The sequence below is a fragment of the Sphaeramia orbicularis genome, chromosome 19, assembly GCF_902148855.1.
Source record: "Sphaeramia orbicularis chromosome 19, fSphaOr1.1, whole genome shotgun sequence".
Taxonomy (NCBI): Eukaryota; Metazoa; Chordata; class Actinopteri; order Kurtiformes; family Apogonidae; genus Sphaeramia; species Sphaeramia orbicularis.
The window spans coordinates 46134856-46159136 of NC_043975.1; the positions used below are offsets into that span (position 1 = coordinate 46134856).

The 24281-nt window shown below is 40.6% G+C and overlaps 1 protein-coding gene across 6 annotated transcripts in view; it reads left to right on the forward strand.

Moving 5' to 3' along the window:
• Positions 1-24281, forward strand: part of atp6v0a1b (ATPase H+ transporting V0 subunit a1b) — a 62693-nt gene that overhangs the window by 1793 nt on the left and 36619 nt on the right. For 4 of the 6 annotated variants that reach the window (XM_030121564.1, XM_030121568.1, XM_030121569.1 and 1 more), the window contains exons 2-13: positions 2165-2315; positions 2626-2704; positions 5581-5678; positions 9365-9493; positions 9586-9668; positions 13055-13181; positions 14524-14606; positions 16365-16458; positions 17782-17994; positions 19747-19897; positions 20821-20960; positions 22508-22671. In XM_030121564.1, the coding sequence (XP_029977424.1) occupies positions 2199-2315; positions 2626-2704; positions 5581-5678; positions 9365-9493; positions 9586-9668; positions 13055-13181; positions 14524-14606; positions 16365-16458; positions 17782-17994; positions 19747-19897; positions 20821-20960; positions 22508-22671 (1478 nt within the window). In that variant the 5' untranslated portion in view covers positions 2165-2198. The remainder of the gene's footprint in view (positions 1-2164; positions 2316-2625; positions 2705-5580; positions 5679-9364; positions 9494-9585; positions 9669-13054; positions 13182-14523; positions 14607-16364; positions 16459-17781; positions 17995-19746; positions 19898-20820; positions 20961-22507; positions 22672-24281) is intronic. The other 2 variants (XM_030121566.1, XM_030121567.1) reach the window with 2 other exon arrangements.

Genomic DNA, 24281 nt, shown 5'->3' on the forward strand with positions numbered 1-24281 from the left:
CCATTCCCGAAACAAATGAGTTCATGTTTCATCCACATTATGACAAAATGAGCAAAGAGGGTCGACAGTGATCTTATACTTAACCAAAGCTGAATTAACTGGATAACACCTGTGTAACAGTTTTAAAGATACCTCTCTCACCTTATTCGAAATAAAAACCTTCCTTGGTAATCTTCAACATTAATATCTTTGCGGTCCGTGTTTGCACATTTACGTCATTCTTCTCCATATTTAGCATTAGGTGGTCACAGCAAACAACAACAAAACAAACCTGCAGAATTATGTATTTGATCAAATTTGTCCTTAATTGATCCTGGAAGGCCCTTTGATATATAACTCATAAATAGACACAAATAGATTTAACCCATAAGGACCCAGGGCTCCTTTATGGCAGTTCACAAATGAAATTTTCCTCTACATTTAACCTTTGTCAAGTGATTTATCACCATTTATTATTATATTATTCTCTGTATTTTTGCATTTTTCTGTGAAAATCAGGGTTTTTTTTCTATATCTAATTTAGTAATAATGCAGATGTTCATACAAGCTCAGTGTAAATTCAAAGGTTTTTATATCAAAACACAGAAAACTGAAGAAACGCTCTACAGTATTTGGAATGTGATTGCAGTACCTACACTGTAAAAAAGAAAAAGTTGAGAAAATGTAAAATATCAAGGCAATGTGATGCAAGAGATTTTTGAGTTTTCTTCACTACGATGTTCTCATTGTTCTAACTTTCTTTTCTAAGTTATGAAAGTTGATTCAACTATTAATCACTCTTTGTTACAACTTAAACTGTGAGTTAAAACATATTTATTTTATGTTATCAGTATAAAAAAACTTGACTTAGCTAGTTAAACAAACACACATTTCTGCTATATAAAAACATCAAGTTTCAAGTTAAAACAACTCACAACATTACATTATCCATTGAAAAAACCTTGCTTTCTTTTGTCAAAGGAACATACCATTATTACAGATGAGAGGTAGGCCTTCCTTTAGGACAGAGCTAGGCAAATCCAGTCCTTGAGGGCTGGAATCCTGCATGTTTTAGAGGTTTCCCTCTTCCATGTGTGCTGAATGAGGGAAACCTCTAAAAAATACAGGATACCAGCCCTCAAGGACTGGATTTGAATAGCCCTGCTTTAGGAAAAGCCAAATCTTTGGGAGGAGTTGGGATTTCCACACTAGTCTGAGCAAAGCCTCTCTGACTCAGGGTGTTTGAAGATGGTCTCTCCAGGAACAGGTGTTCTGGGTGTTGGGACCTTTGACCCCATTAGTGGAAGAGGCTTTGGCACACCTGTGTGGCATGATTGCTGTATGACGGTCTAAGCAGGTGCAATGACAGAGGGGAATGGGTAAGACTGTCGCCATGACCCCCCTCTGCCTGGTCTAACTGACCAGCTCTTTGAGTTGAAGAGCAAAAATAAGTGGACAGAACTAAATGGGGTTGTAACGTTTTGCAGTGTATATAAATAAAAGAAAATGTATGTTGCTGTAATTATATTTGAAAAATGCTCAATAAATAGATATTGAATAAAACAAAGCACAACTGAATGTTATCTGAAATCTTATTTATTTTGTGCCAAGAGCTCCCTTCTTAGACTGGTACAGTTTCAGCACACTGTAAAAACCATGTTTCCCTCTTCCACCACACCTGACAGTCCTTATCAGGCTTCTGCAGAGCTTGATGATAGGATTATCATTTGAATCAGGTGTGTTGGAAGAGGGCTCCATCTAAAACATGCAGGATAGTGGCTCTCAGGGACCAGGGTTGGTGACCCCTGGTCTAGTTCAAACTTGTTCAGACCATGTGTGCATGCACACGTCAGTCATCTGTGGGGTTTCCCACTGGTTCCCAACTTCACTCAAAAAAATCTACTCAGAAGTTCATAATCTTTGTTGTGCTGTTTAGAAAATCTTAGTGAGGACAACAATGAGAGAAATTTGCTGGGCAGACAAATTTTTGTGGGTTGTAAATGGAAAGCTTTATTTCTGAGTCAGTTTAATTTGAAAACTTTAATGAAATCAACAATTACTAGTTATTATTTTTACAGTGTACATACGACTCCTTTAACTTAATTTAACTTGTAGTGATATGATAGTTAACTGAACTTGTCCTGATCTGATGGTTGGTAAACCCTCCTTGTGTCTGTGTTCTCAGACTGGTGTAGGGGGGCTACAGGGTGGTGTCAACCATGGGGGAACTGTTCAGGAGTGAGGAGATGACGCTGGCCCAGCTGTTCCTCCAGTCAGAGGCGGCTTACTGCTGTGTCAGTGAACTGGGAGAACTGGGAATGGTCCAGTTCAGAGACGTGAGTACCAGCCTCATACCACCATAATGTTCCCTGGCTTTAAACTGGGTCATATCAACACAAACCTCAAGTGCAACTACACTCCAAATATGTCAATATGTAGATAATATGGACAGAACAAGACACAGAAAGAGAACATTCTCTTTTATATTTAATATTTTACTTTTAAACGTTTTTGCCTGTTTTTATGCACTTCATTCTTTGTGTGTTGCTGCTGTTAACACTGACATTTCCCCATGATGAACCCTAACCCTAACCCTAACCCCAGTTGCCATAATTGATGTGTTTTTTTTTTCTTTTTCATTTACAGCTGAATCCAGATGTCAACGTGTTTCAGCGAAAGTTTGTGAATGAAGTCAGAAGGTGTGAGGAGATGGATCGGAAGTTACGTAAGTAATCCCACACATTCAGCGTGTGTTGGTTTAAACCACATTATAATAAATATGTCTGCATGGATTACCCTCTGGTATCTGGGTGAGCATATTATGCATACGTTGCTAGGGCTGGGGATCATGGCCAATTTCCATAATCAATTCAATTTTTATTCATAAGGTTCTGAATCGATTAGTCGCGGTGCGATTCAATTCGATCCAATATCGATTTGATTCACTATTATCTGATTGATTCAGATTCATTTAGTAATACCAAAGTACAATTTTGAGCTTTAACCTGACTGACTACTGCAGCCATTTGACACATCAGTACTGGTATCAATACTGATATTAGAAAGGAAATAAATATGATATTTCAGTAGAAAAAAGATGAAACAGCTGTGAAACAATGAACAGGTCAGAAACATTACCAGGGTTCTACAGTGGCTCAGAACAGACTGGTTTGGGGCGGGGGGTAGTGGTCCTGTTCCTCTGACTCATGTGTGGGTCCAAGTTAGTATTCCTAGAATGACCGGCTTCTGTGACTCACCTTGGAGATGCTCTGGACGGCCAGTTCCTTCACACCGGCCTGGAGGACCTCCCGCAGCGGGGTTTTCTCCACCCTCCCTCTGCGTCCCACCCTCGACGGAACTGTCGCGAGCGAGATCAACACACCCCGTCTTCCCCAGGGGCTCGCAAGGTGGAGCCGGCTGTGCTTCCGCGTCAGTGGTACCCGGGTCGGATACTCGCGGTCCTGCTCTGAAAAATTGATCTCATCCACTATTAATCAATTGCGCAAAATTAAACGAAATAGATCTAAGATCAATCAAATGGATTTTTTTACCCAGCCCTACACATTGCACTTCATGTTATTAAAGGTCAAATAATTTTACACAATTTGTTTTAGGTCAAAATTCAGAATTTATTCATTTTTGGACTGGTCGGGGTGTGTGTGTGTTTGTGTGTGTGGGGGGGGGGGCAGCGGTCCTGAATGACCAGCCTCTGCGACCCGCCTTGGAGAGGCTCCTGGTGGCCAGTTCCTTCACACCGGCCTGGAAGACATCCCACGAAGGGGTTTTCTCCACCCTCCCTCCATGTCCCTCCCACACCGGAACTGTCACGAGTGAGAGTGACACACCCCGTCTTCCCCAGGGGCTCGCAAGACGGAGCCAGCTGCACTTCCGCATCGGCAGTACCTGGGCCAGATACTCGTGGTCCTGCTCTGAAAGATCTCATCCACTATTAATCGATTACACAAAATTAAAACGAAATGTATCTTAGATCGATCAAATGAGTTTTTTACCCAGCCCTACACGTTGCACTTCATGTATTAAAGGTCAAATTATTTTACACAGTTTGTTTTAGGTCAAAATTCAGAATTTATTCATTTTTACATGATTTTTAAGATTCTGGCCCAGCCACTAATATCAGCCCATTGTAAACAGTGAAAATTACTACACATAGAGTGACCATATTTAGATTTACAAAAATGAGGACACTGAGCTCCGCCGTAGGTGGAATAACATGGTGGAGTAACAGACAAAAACAAAAAAAAACAGAACTGAATTGTGATTTGTTTTTTACTGAATAAGGCAACCTATTATTTCATCATGTTTATTACAGATCAGATGTACAAAGGCATAAAACATTTAATAACAGAATATTGGTCAGATTGCACTACATTTTCTTCAGACATTTCAGGTTATTCACATTTAAGGAGAGTTTGTTAATGTAATTATTTTCATAATTTTGTGTTTTGTTTTTTTTTGCATTATTTATTGGCATAATATAATTTTTTTTCACATTAAACCGAGAAGAACCTTTGGAGTCATTATTTATTGGTTGTTATATTATTATTTAACTGTGGATCATATTGGTCTGTATGTGGAACCTGAACTAAAACCAGTTTGACGCCTTTGACTCTTAATAACGGTTCCAATAAGGGTTCCAGATTGGAACCCTTGGTGGACTTGTTTTGACCCGTGGGCCGTATGTTTGCCACCCCTGCTCTAGTGTGTCTGTGGACAGGTCCGTCCACATCCACAGGCTGCTGTGGGTCAGTGCCTTTCACTGTCCTCATGTCCTATATGTCACTGGAAAGACCAAAGTCTTTTATTCCAGTGGGATCTGGAACTTTTCCGATTGCACGAACAGTGACGGATATTCAAACTGTGCTTACGCCGATACATACGCTTGAGTTTTTTTCTGTGGATAACAATGAAAACTGGATATTTATGCTAATTAATAAAACGCCCAAACGCTCTGGACTTTTGGTCCGTCTGCACTAGCACCTGTTTCTGAAGTGAGGAGAAAATGCACACAGACATATTTTATTATTTAATATTTGACCTAGAACAAAAAATAATAATGCATATTAACCAGTGTTAGGGTTAAAGTTAGGGTTAGGGTTAACTCTAACACTGTTAATGATTGACATATGTCAGGCTGCAAAAATCAGAACATAACTAATCCAGTTATTATGTAGAATATTGTAAACATTATAAACATTTAAAGGGTTAAAAATATAACAAGTGTTGAGTGTTTGGTATTTGTGTTCACAGCTAAAGTTGATGAAATACAAAAAAGTGTATAAAAGTTGACATATTGGGACATTCTGATATTAGCAGAGCAGTGTGCAGATGGAGTGCTCTGTGGGATTGTCTGTGTAGGTTCTCATTGGCCCAGCTCATAGTTCTTCTTGGCAGTTCTTCTGGGTTCACCTGGACCGGTTTAGCTCTGGTTTAGCTTTGTGTGATTAGGAAGGAGCTCTATGGGCCAGATACCGGAGGGTTCAAGGGTTGAACGCCACACATAAAACCATGCCAGTGAGGCCATTTTGAAAAATGTGTGTTGTGATGTTACTTTGGTGAGTCATGGGTGGTTCTGCTCAACAGGATTTGTGGAGAAAGAGATCAAGAAGGCCAGCATTCCTACGGTGGACACCGGAGAAAACCCGGAGGTTCCTTTTCCAAGAGACATGATCGACCTTGAGGTCAGAGGTCAAATGCTTTTCTGTAGTTCATATCTCACATACAAAGAGTCAGTCTGGACTTCCTGTTGAAGGGTCCTCATAGTCCTGATCTGAACATTCAAATCTTCCTCATCCTCTCACTTATTTGTATTCATTTATTCATATGTGGAAACCAATACTATTTACAGTACAGTATGTGTGCGCAATAGTCACATCGCGATGTAGGAGGCAAATGAACTCAACATGTTCTCATCTAATTTCAACCTGGGTACCTCACACACACTGTGTAAAAGGCTAAGTACAAAGGCTGAACCCAAAAGCAAGACCACAAGTAACCAATAAGGTTTAGTGTTTTTATTAAACACTTTCACAAGGAAAATGGTACAACACAGAGAATATATAATTTCTGTGGAGCCTCCGGTTCCAGGGATAAACGTCTGGGCTGCGGGTGGAAACAACAGGCGACCGACTTGGTCGAGCCGGGAAAACCCCAACGGAATCCCCACTAGGGACAGACAGAGGGTGGTCAATAAACAAGCCAGGTCATACACGGAAAGACAGTCATACAAGCAACGGTACATGGGGACAGGCTAACTCACGGTAGTATTCCAGGCGAAGGTCGAAGCACAGGTGATCGGTGGAGGCTGAGGTGTTTAAAGGGAGCAGGCAGAGACAGAGTCGGGTAACGAACCAGGTCAAAAACGAGCAGGCAAGATAGGAACAGGCTGAATCGGTGGACGAAAACAGGTCAAACACAGCAGACAAACGAACAGGATCCAAAAAATGCTGGTAAGTGAACACAAACAAGTTGTAGAGCACAAACTGGCAACTAAACAGGGGAAGACTGAGGGTTTAAATACACAAGAGGGCGGGAAGACAATTGGACACAGATGGAGATAATCAGGGAGGAGTCAGGTAATCAGGGAAAAGGTGAACACGATCAGGGAGAGGAAGTAAAGACAACAGACAAGACACATGAGGGAAACTTAACAAAATAAAACAGGAAATGACAAACAAAACAGACAAGACAGACAAAGTCCAATAGCCGACATGACACACTGCACACAGCCATCCACCAATCACATTCATTCTTTATCAGTTTGCTGAAGCAGACCACGCCCCTGCACATGGAGTGGGTCGCTGGTAACAACGCAGAATTTCCGCTGACGCAACGCCACGTCCTGCCCCCTCAAATGAAAGTTTGCGAAGCTTCAGGAGGAAAAAGAGAAATGAATGTTTCATCTTCACTTCTGCGGGCGGCATGGTCTGTACCGCCCCGTACCCCCATAGTATTATATAGTATATATTAGGGCTGGGCAAGTTAACCTGTTATTACCGCATTAACGCATTCATTAAATAACGCTGACAATTTTTTTTATCTCACGTTAATGCTGTTTTATTCTAACTCCTATTCTTCTGCCCCTGCTTGTGTACGTGTAGCGATTAGCTTGGCAGATAGACAACAGGTTTCCCAAGAAAAGCTGGACACCCAAAACTTCTGTCCAAATCTTTTACCTGAGCCTCACTGTAAAACTGCAACATAAACACAAAATATGTCTCAGTTCTGTTCATTGCCTTAGTGCATTTACATGGCATTATACATTTAAATGAATGGGAAGAAGATCGCTAGCTCGATGCTAACTTGAAAGGGAAAATCCATAGACATGATAACAATTAGCATTTACAGATTAATTTAAGATTTACGTCTTTTTATCCAGCAACAAAGGTTCACATCAGAGATATTTTATACTATTCATTCTTACAAGAGGACATAAGACATAGGGGCGACACGGTGGTGCAGTGGTTAGCACTCATGCCTCACAGCAAGAAGGTCCTGGGTTCGATTCCAACACCAGTCGATGGGGAGTGGGACCTTTCTGTGTGGAGTTTGCATGTTCTCCCCCGTGTCTGTGTGGATTCTCTCCGGGTACTCCGGCTTCCTCCCACCATTCAAAGACATGCACTAATAGGTTAATTGGTTAATCTAAATTGTCCATAGGTGTGAATGTGAGAGTGATTGTTTGTCTCTATATGTTCAGCCCTGCAATGAACTGGCGACTTGTCCAGGGTGTACCCCGCTGTCGCCCCTATGTAGCTGGGATAGGCTCCAAGTGACCCCCGTGACCCTAGTGAGGATAAAGTGGGTTCAGAAAATGAATGAATGAATGAATTCTTACAACAACTGAACATAAAATACTCACAGGCAAACGTTTTTGGGGCCATACAAACAGAGTGAAAGAAACGTGTCTGTTAGTTCCTTCTTATGTCCGAACTGGCTACGGGAACACCGCAAGGACAAAACATACATTACTGCAACTTATTCTGACCACTAGAGGGCCCCCTTTGCTTGCTTTGAACAACTGAACATCACATATTATTGGGCTTATTAGTATTAGTACTGATTAGTGGGCTTAAGACTCCTGTCAATTACTCACAAGCAGAAATAAACCGGTGGGGACATAAACATGGAGAAAAGTGCCGGTCTTTTCCATGGATATTTTCATTTTAAATGTCTTCAGATGGTGGGGTTGAGAAGGACAAAGTTGTTTGTACGCACTGCAATGTGGAATTATTTTTTTATCACTGGAGTACTTCGAGTCTGAAATATCACTTAAGGGCAATACATGCTGTTGATGCTGGCAACCGCCCCCCCCAATATAGCTATGCGATTAATCATGATTAATTGCAGAAATCCCTATGATCAATTGCAATTCAAAATTTTAATCGCTGCCCAGCACTAGTATATATACATATGCATAATATTAAAGGTCAGACGGAGACTGGTCGACCCCCCCCCCTGGCCCATTCACGCGCGTATGTGACACACCGCTACACCAACAGATCAATTCCACAGGCAACACTGCAACGTTGAAAAATGAGCAACGAACGAGAAAATCATTGAAAACAAAGTCTTGGTGCCAAAAAGATAAGCAACGTCTGTTATGTAGAATTATTTCAGTGGTAAGAAGGATGAAACTGAAACGTGTTCGGTGTCGACAGTGCCTTACACCTGTCGACACAAGGGTTACAAGAGGATACACAACTAATTTGTTTGACCATTGTAATAGCAAGTTTACATATATTCCATATTACTTATAAGATTGTTTGAACTCTGTATTGTATGAGACTGGGGTTTTATTCTTATTAGACAAATGGTTGTGTTGTACTTTGTGTTTAGTCGGATGGTCAAGGACACATGGACACCTGGGTTTGAGAAGAGGTGCTTTCTCACAGACGTTTATCACAACAACTTTATCTCTTCCTGTACTCCCAGACATTCCGGCCTGGCACAGACTTTTTTTTAAAATTAGTTTTCATATAAGAGACAATGACTGACTGTAATCTTTGTACGCTCCTGCAGACAGCTTTCACCTCTGTATGATCTGTACCTTGTTGGAGCTCCAATTAAAACACACAGAAAGACACTGATCATCTAATGACCTTTTCTTATTCTGAGGACGAATGAGCAGAGTATTTTTTCCACAACACCATTTTCGTCGGCGCCACACAGTTATTACATCCTCCTGAGTATTTTTTTCATATCACATACATCGCAGGGTTTAAAAAAATCGTCACATCAGTTTTTTCCAGTATCGTGCAGCCCTATCTAGGATGAAGAATAAATACTTTCACTACTGAAGAGTTGGAAACGCTGCCTCATAGTCCATACTAATGTTCAGCTGTGATTGGTTGTTGGTGATGGGCAGGCGACCTTCGAGAAGCTGGAGAATGAGCTGAAAGAGATCAACACCAACCAGGAAGCCCTGAAGAAGAACTTCCTGGAGCTGACGGAGCTCAAACACATCCTCCGCCGAACGCAGCAGTTCTTCGATGAGGTTAGTACCTGGATTATTCTGTGTCTGTGCTCATCCTCCTTCATGTGTTGACAGAACAAAGCTAAGTCCAGTGTCTGTGGTGGCTTTGACAGATGGAGGATCCCAACCTGCTGGAGGAATCCTCCGCCCTGATGGAGGGCAGCGAGGGGGGGCGTGGCGCTCCACTCCGACTGGGGTAAAAAAGACTTCATACTTAACCCTAGCCCTAACCAATACTTAACCCTAACCGTAACCTTAACCAATACTAACTTTAACTCTAACCAATACTTAACCCTAGCCCTAACCAATACTTAACCGTAACCTTAACCAATACTAACCTTAACCCTAACCAATACTTAACCCTAACCCTAACCAATACTTAATACTAACCCTAACATTAACCAATCCTCAACCCTAACAATACTTAACCCTAACCAGTACTAATGTTAACCAGTACTAACCTTAACGAATACTAACCCTAACCAACACTTAATCCTAACCAATACTAACCTTAACCAGTACTAACCCTAACCAGCACTGACCTTAACCAGTACTAACCCTAACCAGTACTAACCTTAATCAATACTAACCCTAACCAGTACTTAACCCTAACCCTAACAATACCAACCCTAACCAGTACTAAGCTTAACCAGTACTAACCCTAACCAGTATTTAACCCTAACAATACTAACACTAACTAATACTAACCCTAACCAGTACTAACCTTAACCAACACTAACCCTAACTAATACTAACCCTAAACAGTACTAACCCTAACCAATATTTAACCCTAAGCAATATTAACCTTAACCAATACTTAACCCTAACCAGTACTAACCCTAACCAATACTAACCCTAACCAGTACTAACCCTAACCTATACTTAGCCTAACCAGTACTAACCCTAACCTATACTTACCCTAACCAGTACTAACCCTAACCCTAACCCTAACCAATGCTAACCCTAACCAGTACTAACCCTAAACCTGTTGAACCATAACACAAGCTCCACTGACTGCTGAGCCCTTTGGATTTTAGTGTCTGGTCTTCAACATTAAAACATGTTCTTAATTGACTTAATTGATTATACATGTAAAAATGAGCGAAGTATAGATGAATGTAGATGAAAATGCCACTTCTTGTCTTAACCTGCAAGAACCTACATACTTTAAATACCTGTTGATCCACTAATTCTATCAATCCATGTCAATAATTGGTGTAAAATACAGTTCTTCATCGTTTCATGGTCATCAGATATGACCCATTTGGACGTTCAGAGGCTCCGTAGTTACCGTGGAAACACCATCATCTTCTACAACATTGATTACCCAGTAACACCCATGGAGTTGGATCAATGACAGTGGATGGACACACTGGGTTTATGTTCAGTTCATGACAGACTGGACTGAAAAACACACTGTTTTAATATAATAACCTTTGAATTTACTCTTGAGTTTTAATGAACATCTACAGGATCAGTGAATTACATACAGGAAGATACAGGATTTACACTGAAAAATGTTAAATGTGCAGGCCCCTAACCCTAACTCTAACCCTAACACTAACCCTAACCCACTAACCCTAACTCTAACCCACTAACTCTAACCCACTAACCCACTGACCCTAATTCTAACCCTAACCCACTAACCCTAACCCTAACCCACTAACTCTAACCCACTAACCCTAACCCTAACCCACTAACTCTAACCCACTAACTCTAACCTACTAACCCTAACTCTAACCCACTAACCTAACCCTAACCCACTAACTCTAACCCACTAACCCTAACCCTGACCCACTAACTCTAACCCACTAACTCTAACCTACTAACCCTAACTCTAACCCACTAACCTAACCCTAACCCACTAACTCTAACCCACTAACCCTAACTCTAACCTACTAACCCTCAGTAGTCATTGGCTCGGTAGTCATTGGAGCTAACCATAACCTAACCCTAACCCACTAACCCTAACTCTAACCCACTAACCCTAACCCTAACTCTAACCCTAACCCACTAACCCTAACTCTAACTCTAACCCACTAACCCTAACTTTAACCCTAACCCATTAACCCTAACTCTAACCCTCAAACCCTAACCGAACCCTTACCCACTAACCCTAACTCTAACCCCCTAACCCTAACCCACTAACCCTAACTCTAACCCGCTAACCCTAACCCACTAACCCTAACTCTAACCCGCTAACCCTAACCCTAACCCACTAACTCTAATCCACTAACCCTAACTCTAACCCCCTAACCCACTAACCCTAACTCTAACCCCCTAACCCTAACCCACTAACCCTAACTCTAACCCCCTAACCCACTAACCCTAACTCTAACCCCCTAACCCTAACCCACTAACCCTAACCCACTAACTCTAATCCACTAACCCTAACTCTAACCCCCTAACCCTAACCCACTAACCCTAACTCTAACCCACTAACCCTAACCCACTAACTCTAATCCACTAACCCTAACTCTAACCCACTAACCCTAACCCACTAACCCTAACTCTAACCCACTAACCCTAACCTAACCCTAACCCACTAACCCTAACCCTAACCCACTAACCCTAACTCTAACCCACTAACCCTAACTCTAACCCACTAACCCTAACCTAACCCTAACCCAATAACCCTAACTCTAACCCACTAACCCTAACCCACTAACTCTAACCCTAACCCACTAACCCTAACTCTAACCCACTGACTCTAACCCTAACCCACTAACCCTAACTCTAACCCACTAACTCTAACCCTAACCCACTAACCCTAACTCTAACCCACTAACTCTAACCCTAACCCACTAACTCTAACCCACTAACCCTAACTCTAACCCTCTAACCCACTAACCCTAACTCTAACCCCCTAACCCACTAACCCTAACTCTAACCCCCTAACCCTAACCCACTAACCCTAACTCTAACCCCCTAACCCACTAACCCTAACTCTAACCCCCTAACCCTAACCCACTAACCCTAACCCTAACCCACTAACTCGAATCCACTAACCCTAACTCTAACCCCCTAACCCTAACCCACTAACCCTAACTCTAACCCACTAACCCTAACCCACTAACTCTAATCCACTAACCCTAACTCTAACCCACTAACCCTAACCCACTAACCCTAACTCTAACCCACTAACCCTAACCCTAACCCACTAACCCTAACCCTAACCCTAACCCACTAACCCTAACTCTAACCCACTAACCCTAACTCTAACCCACTAACCCTAACCTAACCCTAACCCACTAACCCTAACTCTAACCCACTAACCCTAACCCACTAACTCTAACCCTAACCCACTAACCCTAACTCTAACCCACTGACTCTAACCCTAACCCACTAACCCTAACTCTAACCCACTAACTCTAACCCTAACCCACTAACCCTAACTCTAACCCACTAACTCTAACCCTAACCCACTAACTCTAACCCACTAACCCTAACCCTGCGTCCAGTATGTGATGAATGACCCAGTTGAGTTCTGGTGCTGGGTTCGTGTGCTCACTGGTTTCTCTGTAAAATGGTCGTTGGCTGGCTGTTCCATGTGTCCGTGGCTGAAGGCTGTGCTCTGTGCAGATTTGTGGCCGGTGTGATCAGCAGGGAGAGGATCCCCACCTTTGAAAGGATGCTGTGGAGGGTGTGTCGGGGGAATGTCTTCTTGAGGAAGGCTGAGATTGAAGACCCTCTAGAAGACCCCACCACGGTAGATGAGTGCACACATACACACCACTGTCACAAAATCTGCGTCATCAGGACATAATTCAGTCAAAGCTCATTTACATATACGGGACAACCTGGCAGTGCAAGTTTAATTTGTTCCATGTCCGAGGTCGTTTTGTGATCTACTTGTTTTACAAATTAATTTTCCCTATTGAAATTAACTGAAATATAATTAATTTGTTCCAGCCCCAAAAACCACCTAGCAATCCTTTTTAAGGGTTTTTAAAACAGAAAAAGTGTAGTTGGAAAGAAAATAAGTAGGAATACACAATAAAAGAGAAAGAAGCAGAAGAAATAAACTGGTTTTATTAACTTATTGACCTTAAAGATGAGATGATCTGTGTATGAGGAAGATGGTGGAGGAGGAGGAGGAAAAGGAGGAGAAAGAGGAGGAGGAAGAAGAGAAGGAGAAAGGAGGAAGAGGAAAAGGAGGAAGAAGAGGAGGAGGAAGAGGAGGAGGAAGAAGAGGAGGAGAAAGAGGAGGAGGAAGAGGAGGGCGAGGAAGAGATGGAGGAGGAAGAGATAGAGGAAGAGGAGAAGGGGGAAGAAGAGGAGGATGAGGAAGAGATGGAGGAGGAGGACGAAGAGACAGAGGAAGAGGAGGAGGAAGAAGAGAAGGAGAAAGAGGAGGAGGAAGAAGAGGAGGAGAAAGAGGAGGAAGAGGAAGAAGGGGAAGAGGAAGAGGAGGAGGAGGAGAAAGAGGAGGAAGAGGAAGAAGGGGAGGAGGAAGAAGGGGAGGAGAAAAAGGAGGAGGAGGAGCAAAATGAAGAGAAGGAAGAGGAGGAGGAAGAGAAAGAAGGGGAGGAGGAAGAAGAGGGGGAGAAAGAGTAGGAAGAGGAGGAGGAGAAGGAAGAAGAGAAAGAGGCAGATCCTTTATTTTCTGTCTGTCATTACTGAACACACTGATTCGTCCAGGTGTGTCTGACCACAGGATCCCAACAGGAAGAAGCAGGAACACCTGAATGAACCAGTGTGTCCAGTAACGACAGACAGGATGTAAATGCTCCACCTGTACATCAGACAGTAGTGAACCCATAAAGGAACTGCATCACCAGAACTGAATTTGTCTGGATGATTTTTTTCAACTAAATCAAAATCCTCTGTCTGCTTTGTCAACACCTCTTCTAATTTACTCGTACAGATGCTGACTAGCGGTTAGGGTTAGCTAACCCTAACCCTGACCCCAGTATGGAGCTGGCTTGTACTGTAGATTCCCACTGGTCTTTCTAGACTCAGACACTGGTCTGATGGTGCACTGGTACTGCGATGCTCTACTGTGTAACACTAATCTGAATGATGAAGAAAGGCCTGTTTTTTCTTCACAGGGAGATCAAGTGCACAAATCCGTGTTCATCATCTTCTTCCAAGGAGACCAGCTGAAGAACAGAGTGAAAAAGATCTGTGAGGGGTCAGTGTTTCCTTCTCAGCTCCACTTCATCACCATGTTTTACAGGCTAAACCCAAGCATTGCACCTTTTTACACATGAACCAATGTCTGGGTTTGGACCTGCACTGAGGTATAGCATTAGGTATATATGAGGGTAAGAAACCCTCATATGCACACATGTACCTTCATATGTACACATGTACCCTCATATATACACATGTACTCTCATATATACACATGTACCCTCATATATACACATGTACCCTCATATGTACCCTGATATATACACATGTGCCCTCATATATACTCATGTACCCTCATATATACTCTCATATGTACACATATACCCTCATATATACACTTGTGCCCTCGTATGTACCCTCATATGTACCCATGTGCCCTCATTTGTACCCTCATATGTACACATTACACAGTTCTGTATAGAGTTACAATTAGGGCTTCAACTAATGATGATTTTTCTAATTGATTAATCTGTAGATTATTTTAATAACTAATTGATTCATCAGATAAACACAAAAGACTCAATTCTCAAACATTGGCATTTAACCCAAAGCAATAAAGGCTGCAGACAAGTCACTACTGATTACATTCCCACAGTAGCTTGGGTGTAGTAGCAATTGTGGGCCCCATGAAAGGTAAACATTGTGGGCCCTTCATAAAATAAAGTATCTGTAAGTTTGTTGTCGGAGCGCGGGGGTGGGGTGGGGGTGGTATATACATGGGGGTACATTCCATAAGTGCTGCAACTATCGCAACTGGTGTGAAACCAAACGTGAAACTTAACTTCGGACGTCCGTCTCCCAGCTTTTACGCCTCTCTTTTACTCCAGAGCGTACATGAAATTTTCACAACTTCTAACCTATATCCACTGGGCCCCCTGGGAATGCTGGGCCCCATGAATTTGTCATGCCCCCCCTTATGGCGCCCCAGGTTAGCAAGCGCTAGCCCGCTACCTAGACTTGTTATGGCTAGAGGGGGGCAGCCGTGGCCTGGGGGGCAGCTGTGGCCTAGAGGGCTGTAGAGTCACCTGGAGAGTCAGCTTATCACCGGTTCAAGACTGGCAGAAAAAAGTTGTTGGCTGATGTGCCCTTGAGTGCGGCACTTAACCACCTGTTTGCTTCCTGGGCACCTGCTATGGCAAACCCACTGCTCCTAGTCTGTGGTGTGTTCCTGCATGTTCTAGTGATGCATTAAAAACAGAAGGTACATTTCAGAGTGTGGTGCATGCACAGTATACTGTACACTGACAATAAAGGATCTTCAACCAGCTCCGGTTATCCAGTTAGCATGTGGGCATGCCTCAATACTAACGTGTTCAAGACCCAACAAATCGACTGCCGAATTCATTGCCAACTCTTTTAAGAATCAGCTTGGATCAATTTAATTGATGCGTTGTTGCAGCACTATTTGTAATGTTTTGCATTAAATTATGTTCCTTTTTTATGTCAAAAGAGATCCTTCCTGCCCTTTCTGCCCGAGCCCAGTGAGATGTTATTTTGGAAAGAATATGTGCAGTTGTTACTATTGGGACACAAATCAATGACTCAAATGATGTTGAAAGTTGCGTTTTCCACACTAAAACACTCTAAAATGTTAATATTTGGCCCAACCCTGTTAGCATCTGTAACAGGATGATGAAAATGTCTAGACCAAAGACAAAAGAAGAAGAAGCCTTGGTATGTGCATGATGCAGACATCAAGGCAGAATGGTGTTGATTGTTTGTTGACTGTGTGGGTGTGTGGGGGGGGTCTGTCCAGGTTCCGGGCCTCTCTCTACCCCTGTCCTGAAACCCCCCAGGAGAGGAAGGAGATGCTGGCGGGGGTCAACAGCCGCATTGACGACCTCCAGATGGTACGTGTCTCACTAACAGATCTGTATCTGTAATTAGACAGTCAGGTCTAATCTAATTATCTAGGAAGCACACACACACGCACACGCACACACACACACACACACACACACACACACACACACACACACACACACACACACACACACACTATTCAACTGCAAAAAGTGAAAAGAGAGGGAGTTTCCTCTAACCCTGGAATAATCAGGTGTATTGTATAGACCACATTAATAATTGTGATACAGTTTTTTATTTCAGATTTCTTTCAAAGGCTTTTTGTTGAAAATCAAAACAAACAAGACATTAATCCCAAGCATTACACAACAGGATGTGTGTTGAAGCTGTACTTGTACAAAAGCCTACAGTGGAGGTGGGTGTGCCCATGGGTTAGGGTTAGGGTGTCCATCGAATCTGTCCAAGACCTTTGTCCTGGCTCATACTGTTGTAGTTCCTAATGGTTTGCCCTTATTTAGTCTGGAAAAAGCCTTGGTTCTGCTTCAGAGTGCTACTCTGCCCTGCTCTAATACATGAATACAGACCATAATACACGAATACAGACCATAATACATTAATACAGACCATAATACACTTAATACAGACCATAATACACTAATACAGACCATAATACAGTAATACAGACCATAATACACTAATACAGACCATAATACACTAATACAGACCATAATACAGTAATACAGACCATAATACACTTAATACAGACCATAATACACTTAATACAGACCATAATACACTAATACAGACCATAATACACTAATACAGACTAAGGCTACTTTCAGACTGCAGCCAAATGTGACCCAAATCCAATTTTTTGTCCATATGTGACCTGTATCCGATCTGTTAAAGACAGTTTGAACAGCCCTAATCTGACCCAGACCACTTTCATATGTGGTCCTAAATCTGACCCAGACCACTTTCATATGCAGTCCTAAATCCCATACATATCTGATATTTTTCAATGCGACTTCAGTCTGAATGGCCAGGTCGCATTAATCCGACCTTTCCAGTCTGCCACAAAAATCAGCACATTATAAACAATTAAAAGTTACTGCACTAACACCTTTCTCGGAAGTGAGTAAAACATGCACACTGACACATTTTAGCTTTGATGAAATACAAAAAAAAAAAAGAAAAAAACAGAGTTAAAAACAAACTGAATAAAAAACATTTGGACATTAGCTCCTCTGGTGGTTGGAAGGAGCTCTGTGGAGGGTTAACGGAGGGCGTTCAGATGCTCCAACCCCAGAGCTCCAGGGTCCAGACTGGGTTCAGGTTCATCATCTAATGGTGCTCCTCCATACCTCCAGGTGTTGAACCAAACAGAGGACCACAGACAGAGAGTGTTACAGGCTGCCTCCAAGACCATGCGAGTGTGGTTCATCAAGGTGAGGAAGATGAAGGCCATCTACCACACACTCAACCTCTGCAACATCGACGTGACCCAGAAGTGTCTGATCGCTGAGGTGTGGTGTCCCGTCTCAGACCTGGACTCCATCCAGTTCGCTCTGCGCAGAGGGACCGTGAGTTCATTCATATCAATGCATCTTAAATACTGAGATTTCACTTTAGATCTGTCATTATTGAAAATGACATTGAAAATCAAAAATGTGTAACTGGAATGATTTCATCTGAATAACAGAATGATTTCATCTGAATAATGGGATGATTTCACCTGAATAATGGGATGATTTCACCTGAATAATGGGATGATTTCACCTGAATAATGGGATGATTTCACCTGAATAATGGGATGATTTCATCTGAATAATGGGATGATTTCACCTGAATAATGGGATGATTTCATCTGAATAATGGGATGATTTCACCTGAATAATGGGATGATTTCATCTGAATAATGGGATGATTTCACCTGAATAATGGGATGATTTCATCTGAATAATGGGATGATTTCATCTGAATAATGGGATGATTTCATCTGAATAATGGGATGATTTCACCTGAATAGTGGATTAATAAAACGTCAAGACAGATTTCATTCAACACATTCCTTTTCCTGTGGACGTGTAGAGCTGGAGCTTTAACCCTAGTTCTCATCTGTGTATTATTATTAGCACCATACAATGAGTCTGTTTCCATCCGCACCCATACTCTGATCAGTATCTGATTATTGATCATGTAAACAGTATAATTTGATCAGTTTTTATCAAGTAACAGCAGTAATCTGATTATAATAAATCAGATTAACACCTGGATTTGTCTCAATACTTCCATGTCTTCATGTATGTAAACAGGTTAACCCTTTGGGTTTAGTTTATTTATTTATTGTTTTTTCAAAAATATTCAAATTTGATATCAAGATTTGAAAAAGTTGTCTGTTTCATTCAGTTATGTTGCTTGTCCCGGTATTGGCGCTTAAAGGGTTAATCTGATTTCTTTCATTCTTTTAAATCTGTGCACGTGTAAAAAGTAAATCATAGAAAATGGAAACAACAAGGCCAGTTGTCAGCAGAAGACAATAACAGGAAGTTTGAGTCTACCGTCACTACGTGCGTACGCTCTCTGAAGAACTCTGATAATAGACTGAACCAGAGGCTGGATTATCCCATTCCTGAAGGGACTGTAAACACATCACTTCTGATTAGTGCGAGTATCTGATCGCTAACACTTATCAGATTTTTATGTAAATGAATTCATTGACAGAGCCAAATCCAGTGGATTTTCCCCACATTTGATTGGATATTGTTGGTGATTTTGTGTTTATCATAAAATTAAACAGTGAGAGATTCTACTGTATTTTCCTCTCATGTACAGTCGTCCTCTAAATTATTCATACTCCTGACATTTACTGTGACAGTTTGTTTTTGTGATGAAATGAATGAATTTGGTTCAGTTTGTTTGTGACTTATATGTGAGCCACAAGTGAAGGAAGAACAAGTATTGATACTGGAATATATCTTTTATTTCAGGAGTATTTTATCAGTGGATAATGTTCTAAATGGTTCCTCCCCTAGTTTTACTCAGTCCAATGTCTGTTCTGAAGAGTCAGTAGAGTAGCCTTTGTTCTGGATGATGGTTCCTGTTAGTGTCCACAGACTGTCTTCTGTCCCCTGTGGGAAGGTGGGATCACATTCTTAGAGGACAAATCAGGATTTTATTTTTGGCTAAAATCATGCACCCATACCTCGATCCTAACCCCATCCCCGACCCCTAACCCTTTCTCTCATGTATCTCCATGCTGCTTTTGTCTTCTGCTGTATTGACAGTATCAAGCCAACAGGTGATTTGTGTTGTTTTCTTTTTTTTTTTTCCAGGAGAGAAGTGGCTCCACAGTTCCATCCATACTCAACAGGATGCAGACTAAACAGACTCCACCCACCTTCAACAAAACCAACAAGTTCACATCGGGCTTTCAGAACATTGTTGACGCTTACGGCATCGGGAACTACAGAGAAATCAACCCAGGTTATACACTGTCCATGTTCTGTAACAGTAGATGGTCAACACTAATCTGTAACATTTCTACTTTAAAACCATTAAAACAGCTGTAATTAACATCACAGTGGAAACAGATGGGACATGATATAAAGGAGCCATGAAATCCTTTAGTAGAGTTTAACCCTTTCATGCATAGTGGTCAGTACAGTGGACGGCTATTCTACACCTGTTCTCTTGTACATTCATGAATTTTATTGTTTTAGTTCCATATCAGCTGACACAGTGGACACTTATGCACCATCCCATACACTGCAATTCATACCATTACTGTAACTTTACTGTTCTTAATAAACCTGATCTGCAGTAAGATGTTTGAGTGAAAATCAATTGCTAATTACCAGGCTATTAGACCGTAATTAACAGTTTTCTTGAACAAAAAGGTTTTTTTTTGCATATTATCTCCATGAATTGAGTAACAACTAGTATTGGAGTATGTTAAAATATGAGAAAATGGCATTTGCGGCATTAAAAATGTTTTTATTTCATATTTTTCACACAGTATATCACTTTCTGATGATGGGTTTTAAATACATGTTTCTTTGCTTCAAAATATTAAACCCATGGTGTCCAGCTGAGTGGACATGTTTGTAACTCCATGAAAAACAGGGTCGTAAAAAAATTCAATTGCATTGTTTTTTTCATGCCTAAAAAGAAAAGAAAATATTGACTAAGGTTCTCATAATTCATGCATGAAAGGGTTAAAAAGCTTAAAAAGTCTTAAAAAGCCTGGTGATAAGCATGAGCTGCAAGTGTTGGAAGGGGGGTAAAAACTGGCCTGGACTACACCCAGGATCCTCACAGACATGTAAGCTGCAGGTGACATTTCTCTGTGTTTGATGATTGAAGTGCTTTGTGTGTGATGGGATATTTGTTCTTGTTGCCCCCTCCAGCTCCGTACACCATCATCACCTTCCCTTTCCTATTTGCTGTGATGTTTGGAGACATGGGTCATGGTGTGTTAATGACCTGTGCTGCCCTGTACCTGGTCATCCGAGAGAGTCGCCTGCTCGCTCAGAAGAGTGACAATGAGGTACAGCACTCTACCCAAAAACACGTGGAACTTTTCATACTCATTATGGTGGTCCTTAAATAGAACCAAAAAATAATGTTCAGAATGTTGTGGCTCTGACCCCTAAAATGTGTTCCATTTGACCAGAGGCGGCACTAGGACATCGGGAATGGGGAAGCTAAATTTCATGGGACAAAAAAAAAAAAGTTTTTAGCCAGCAGCAGCAGACTGACGCTTACACTAATAAAGGCTTCATCTTGGAAACATGACTCAATGAACCCTTTTACTGAGCATTACACCCAAAATTACAATAATATTTCAGCTAATATCGGTTTTCGTCATTTTGTTAGTTTTCATTAATGATTATAACCTTGGGCCCAAGTCATAAAAGCACTATCATGAACCTGTTACTGATTTTTCACCAAAAGCAATGAACGCCTTCAGTCAATCTTTATTTATATAGCACTTTTCATACATTGAGGATGTAGCACAAAGTGCTTGACATATAAGTTTAAAAATCAGTACCAGCAGGCTGTTCCATAGCATAATGCTGAAAAGCTGCCTCGCCATGAGTTTTTGTGTTAGCTTTTGGAACAAGTAAAAGGCCAGTGCCAGAGGACCTCAGGGTGTGCGAAGGTTCATACGGTAAAAGCAAGTCTAAAAGATAAGAAGGAGCAAGACCATTAAGACATTTAAAAACTATTAAAAGGACCTTAAAATCATTTCTGAAACACACGGGGAGCCAATGCAGTGATTTTAAAACTGCTGTAATGTGAGCCCGCCTTCTGGTCTTCGTCAGCACTCGAGCGGCTGAATTCTGAAGAAGTTGGAGTTGTGAAATTCTGTCTTTGGGAAGACCAGAAAGCAAGGCATTACAGTACTCTATTTCCTGTATTCTACTGGAAATAAAAGCATGCATCAGCATCTCCAGGTTGGCTCAAGAGAGAACTGGACGGACTCTGGCTATGTTCTCAAGATGATAAAAACCTGTTTTTACAGTGGATCTAATATGTGGGATAAAAGTAAGCTCAGAGTCAAAGATAACGCCCAGGTTTTTTACTTGTTCAGATGGGTTAACAGAATACGCTTGTAGTTTTGGTAAGTATTTCTCTCTCGTAGCCTCAGGACCGATAACTAAAACTTCAGCCTTAACCTCCTCAGACCCAGCTATGGGTTTTCTGTCCACATTTGTGGACAAGAGTTTCACAACTTAATACAAAACAAAAAGAACAGAAAACTGTCCACCACAAAGGACATTCCATAAAAATTTTAAAAACTGCATCTGAAAAAACTGTTGCATCATGATGTTTCTAATATAGGCACTTATTTAATAAAAAACAAAAAAAGCTGGTCCTTTGCTGACATTTCCTGGGTCTTAGGAGGTTAAATTTCAACCTGTTTGAGCTACCTGTAAACTTTTGGATAATCCCACCAAAAATTGTCAAACACATTTTCTCCTGATATGAATTCATTTCAAGGGGTCAGAGACTGAAAAACCAAGACTTAAAAAATAAGGACCACCCTAATGCTCATACATAATACAACTAATTATTGTTATTGTTTTGTAGATGTTCAACATGGTGTTTGCCGGTCGCTACATCGTCCTCCTGATGGGGATCTTCTCCATCTACACAGGCGTCATCTACAACGACTGTTTCTCCAAGTCACTCAACATGTTCGGTTCTGGATGGAGCGTCAGGCCCATGTTTGGCCCCAAAGGAGCAAACTGGACGTAAGTTGAACTGGGAGCATCTAGGGCTGTTAGAAAATATTGGTTCTGCAATATATCGCGATATTTCATTTCACAATACTGTATCGATATTAAAAAGTACTTTATTCAAATGCAGATATTGTGGAGGTTCATTTTAGTTTTTTTTGCTTTTCTTTTTTATTTATATTTTATTATTATTTAACACTTTTATTAAATAATGTTAGTTCCTTTTTTGGGATTGCACAAAAATAATGTTATGATGTTAGTTATAAACTAATAGAATATGAACATTTGAACAGGATCTGAAACTGTAATGTCTGTAAAACAGAATTTCAGTTTGAACACAGGAACATTTTGTGATATAACATTAGATCCTGTGGTGATCAAATATAATGTGTTTAGTATTTGTGCATATTTCTGGTGTAATTCAATTCTTCAAGGAAATAATCATAAAAAAAAAAAGAAACAAACAAAAAATTGCCCTTTTTAACAGTATCGTGATATATCGTATTGTAATCCTAGTATTGTGATTTGTATTGTATCTCCAGGTTCTTGCCAATACACAGCCCTAGTAGCATCTGGGATGATGCTCTAAAAATGTTTACATTTACAAACTGTCCTTTCACTAAAAATGTGAATGACTTGAATGAATATGAACAACCTGAAAGTCAGTGTAATTTCACCAATATTCTGCCTGTTACTAAATATTTGGTTTATTTGTAGATCCACTGTGATCTGTAAATGTTTAAGTGATAAACGGAGGCATAATATTGTTAAAATTGCCCTTATTTTTCTCAAGAAATTTAAGGTTATTCGTGGTTGTTCAGGTTAATCACTTTTTTTTAATGAATAGTTTGTAAATGTTTTCATGTGTAATTTGACTTTTTTTCACTCTAAAACAGTGGTGTCAAACTCATGTTAGTTCAGGGGCCACATTCAGCCCAATATGAGCTGAAGTGGGCCAGACCAGTCCAATATATAAATAATGTCAATTCCAAACTTTTCTCTTGTTTTTAATGTAAAAAAAAAAAAAAAAAAGAAAAAGTAAAACTACATGATGAAAATATTTACATCTACAAACAATTGTTAAAAAAATTCTGAATAACATAAACATCCATGAAAAAACTGAAATTTTCTAAGAAAAAAAAGTGCAATTTTAACAATATTCTGCCTCAGTTGATCATTTACAAATGGGCTTTACAACGTACAGATCACAGTGGATCTAAAAAATACACATTAACCCTTTCATACATTACACTACAGTGGACAGCTGTTCAAAGGTATTCTCTTGTATGTTCATGGATTTTGTTTTAATTCCATATCAGCCAACACAATGGATGCCTAAGCATCATCCCAAACACTGCAATTTATACCATTACTGTAACTTTGCTGTTCTTAAAAACCTGATCTGCAATAACATGTTTGAGTGTAAAAAAAATGTTAATTGTTATTAGATTTTAATTAACAGTTTTTTGTTGTTGTTTTTTTCAAAACAAAAAGTTGTTTGTTTTTTTTGCATATTATGTCCTTGAAGTCAATAATAACTAGTATTAGAGTATGTTAAAATGTGAGAAAACATCAGCTTAGTGGCATTAAAAATGTTTTTATTTAATAGTTTTCACACAGTATAT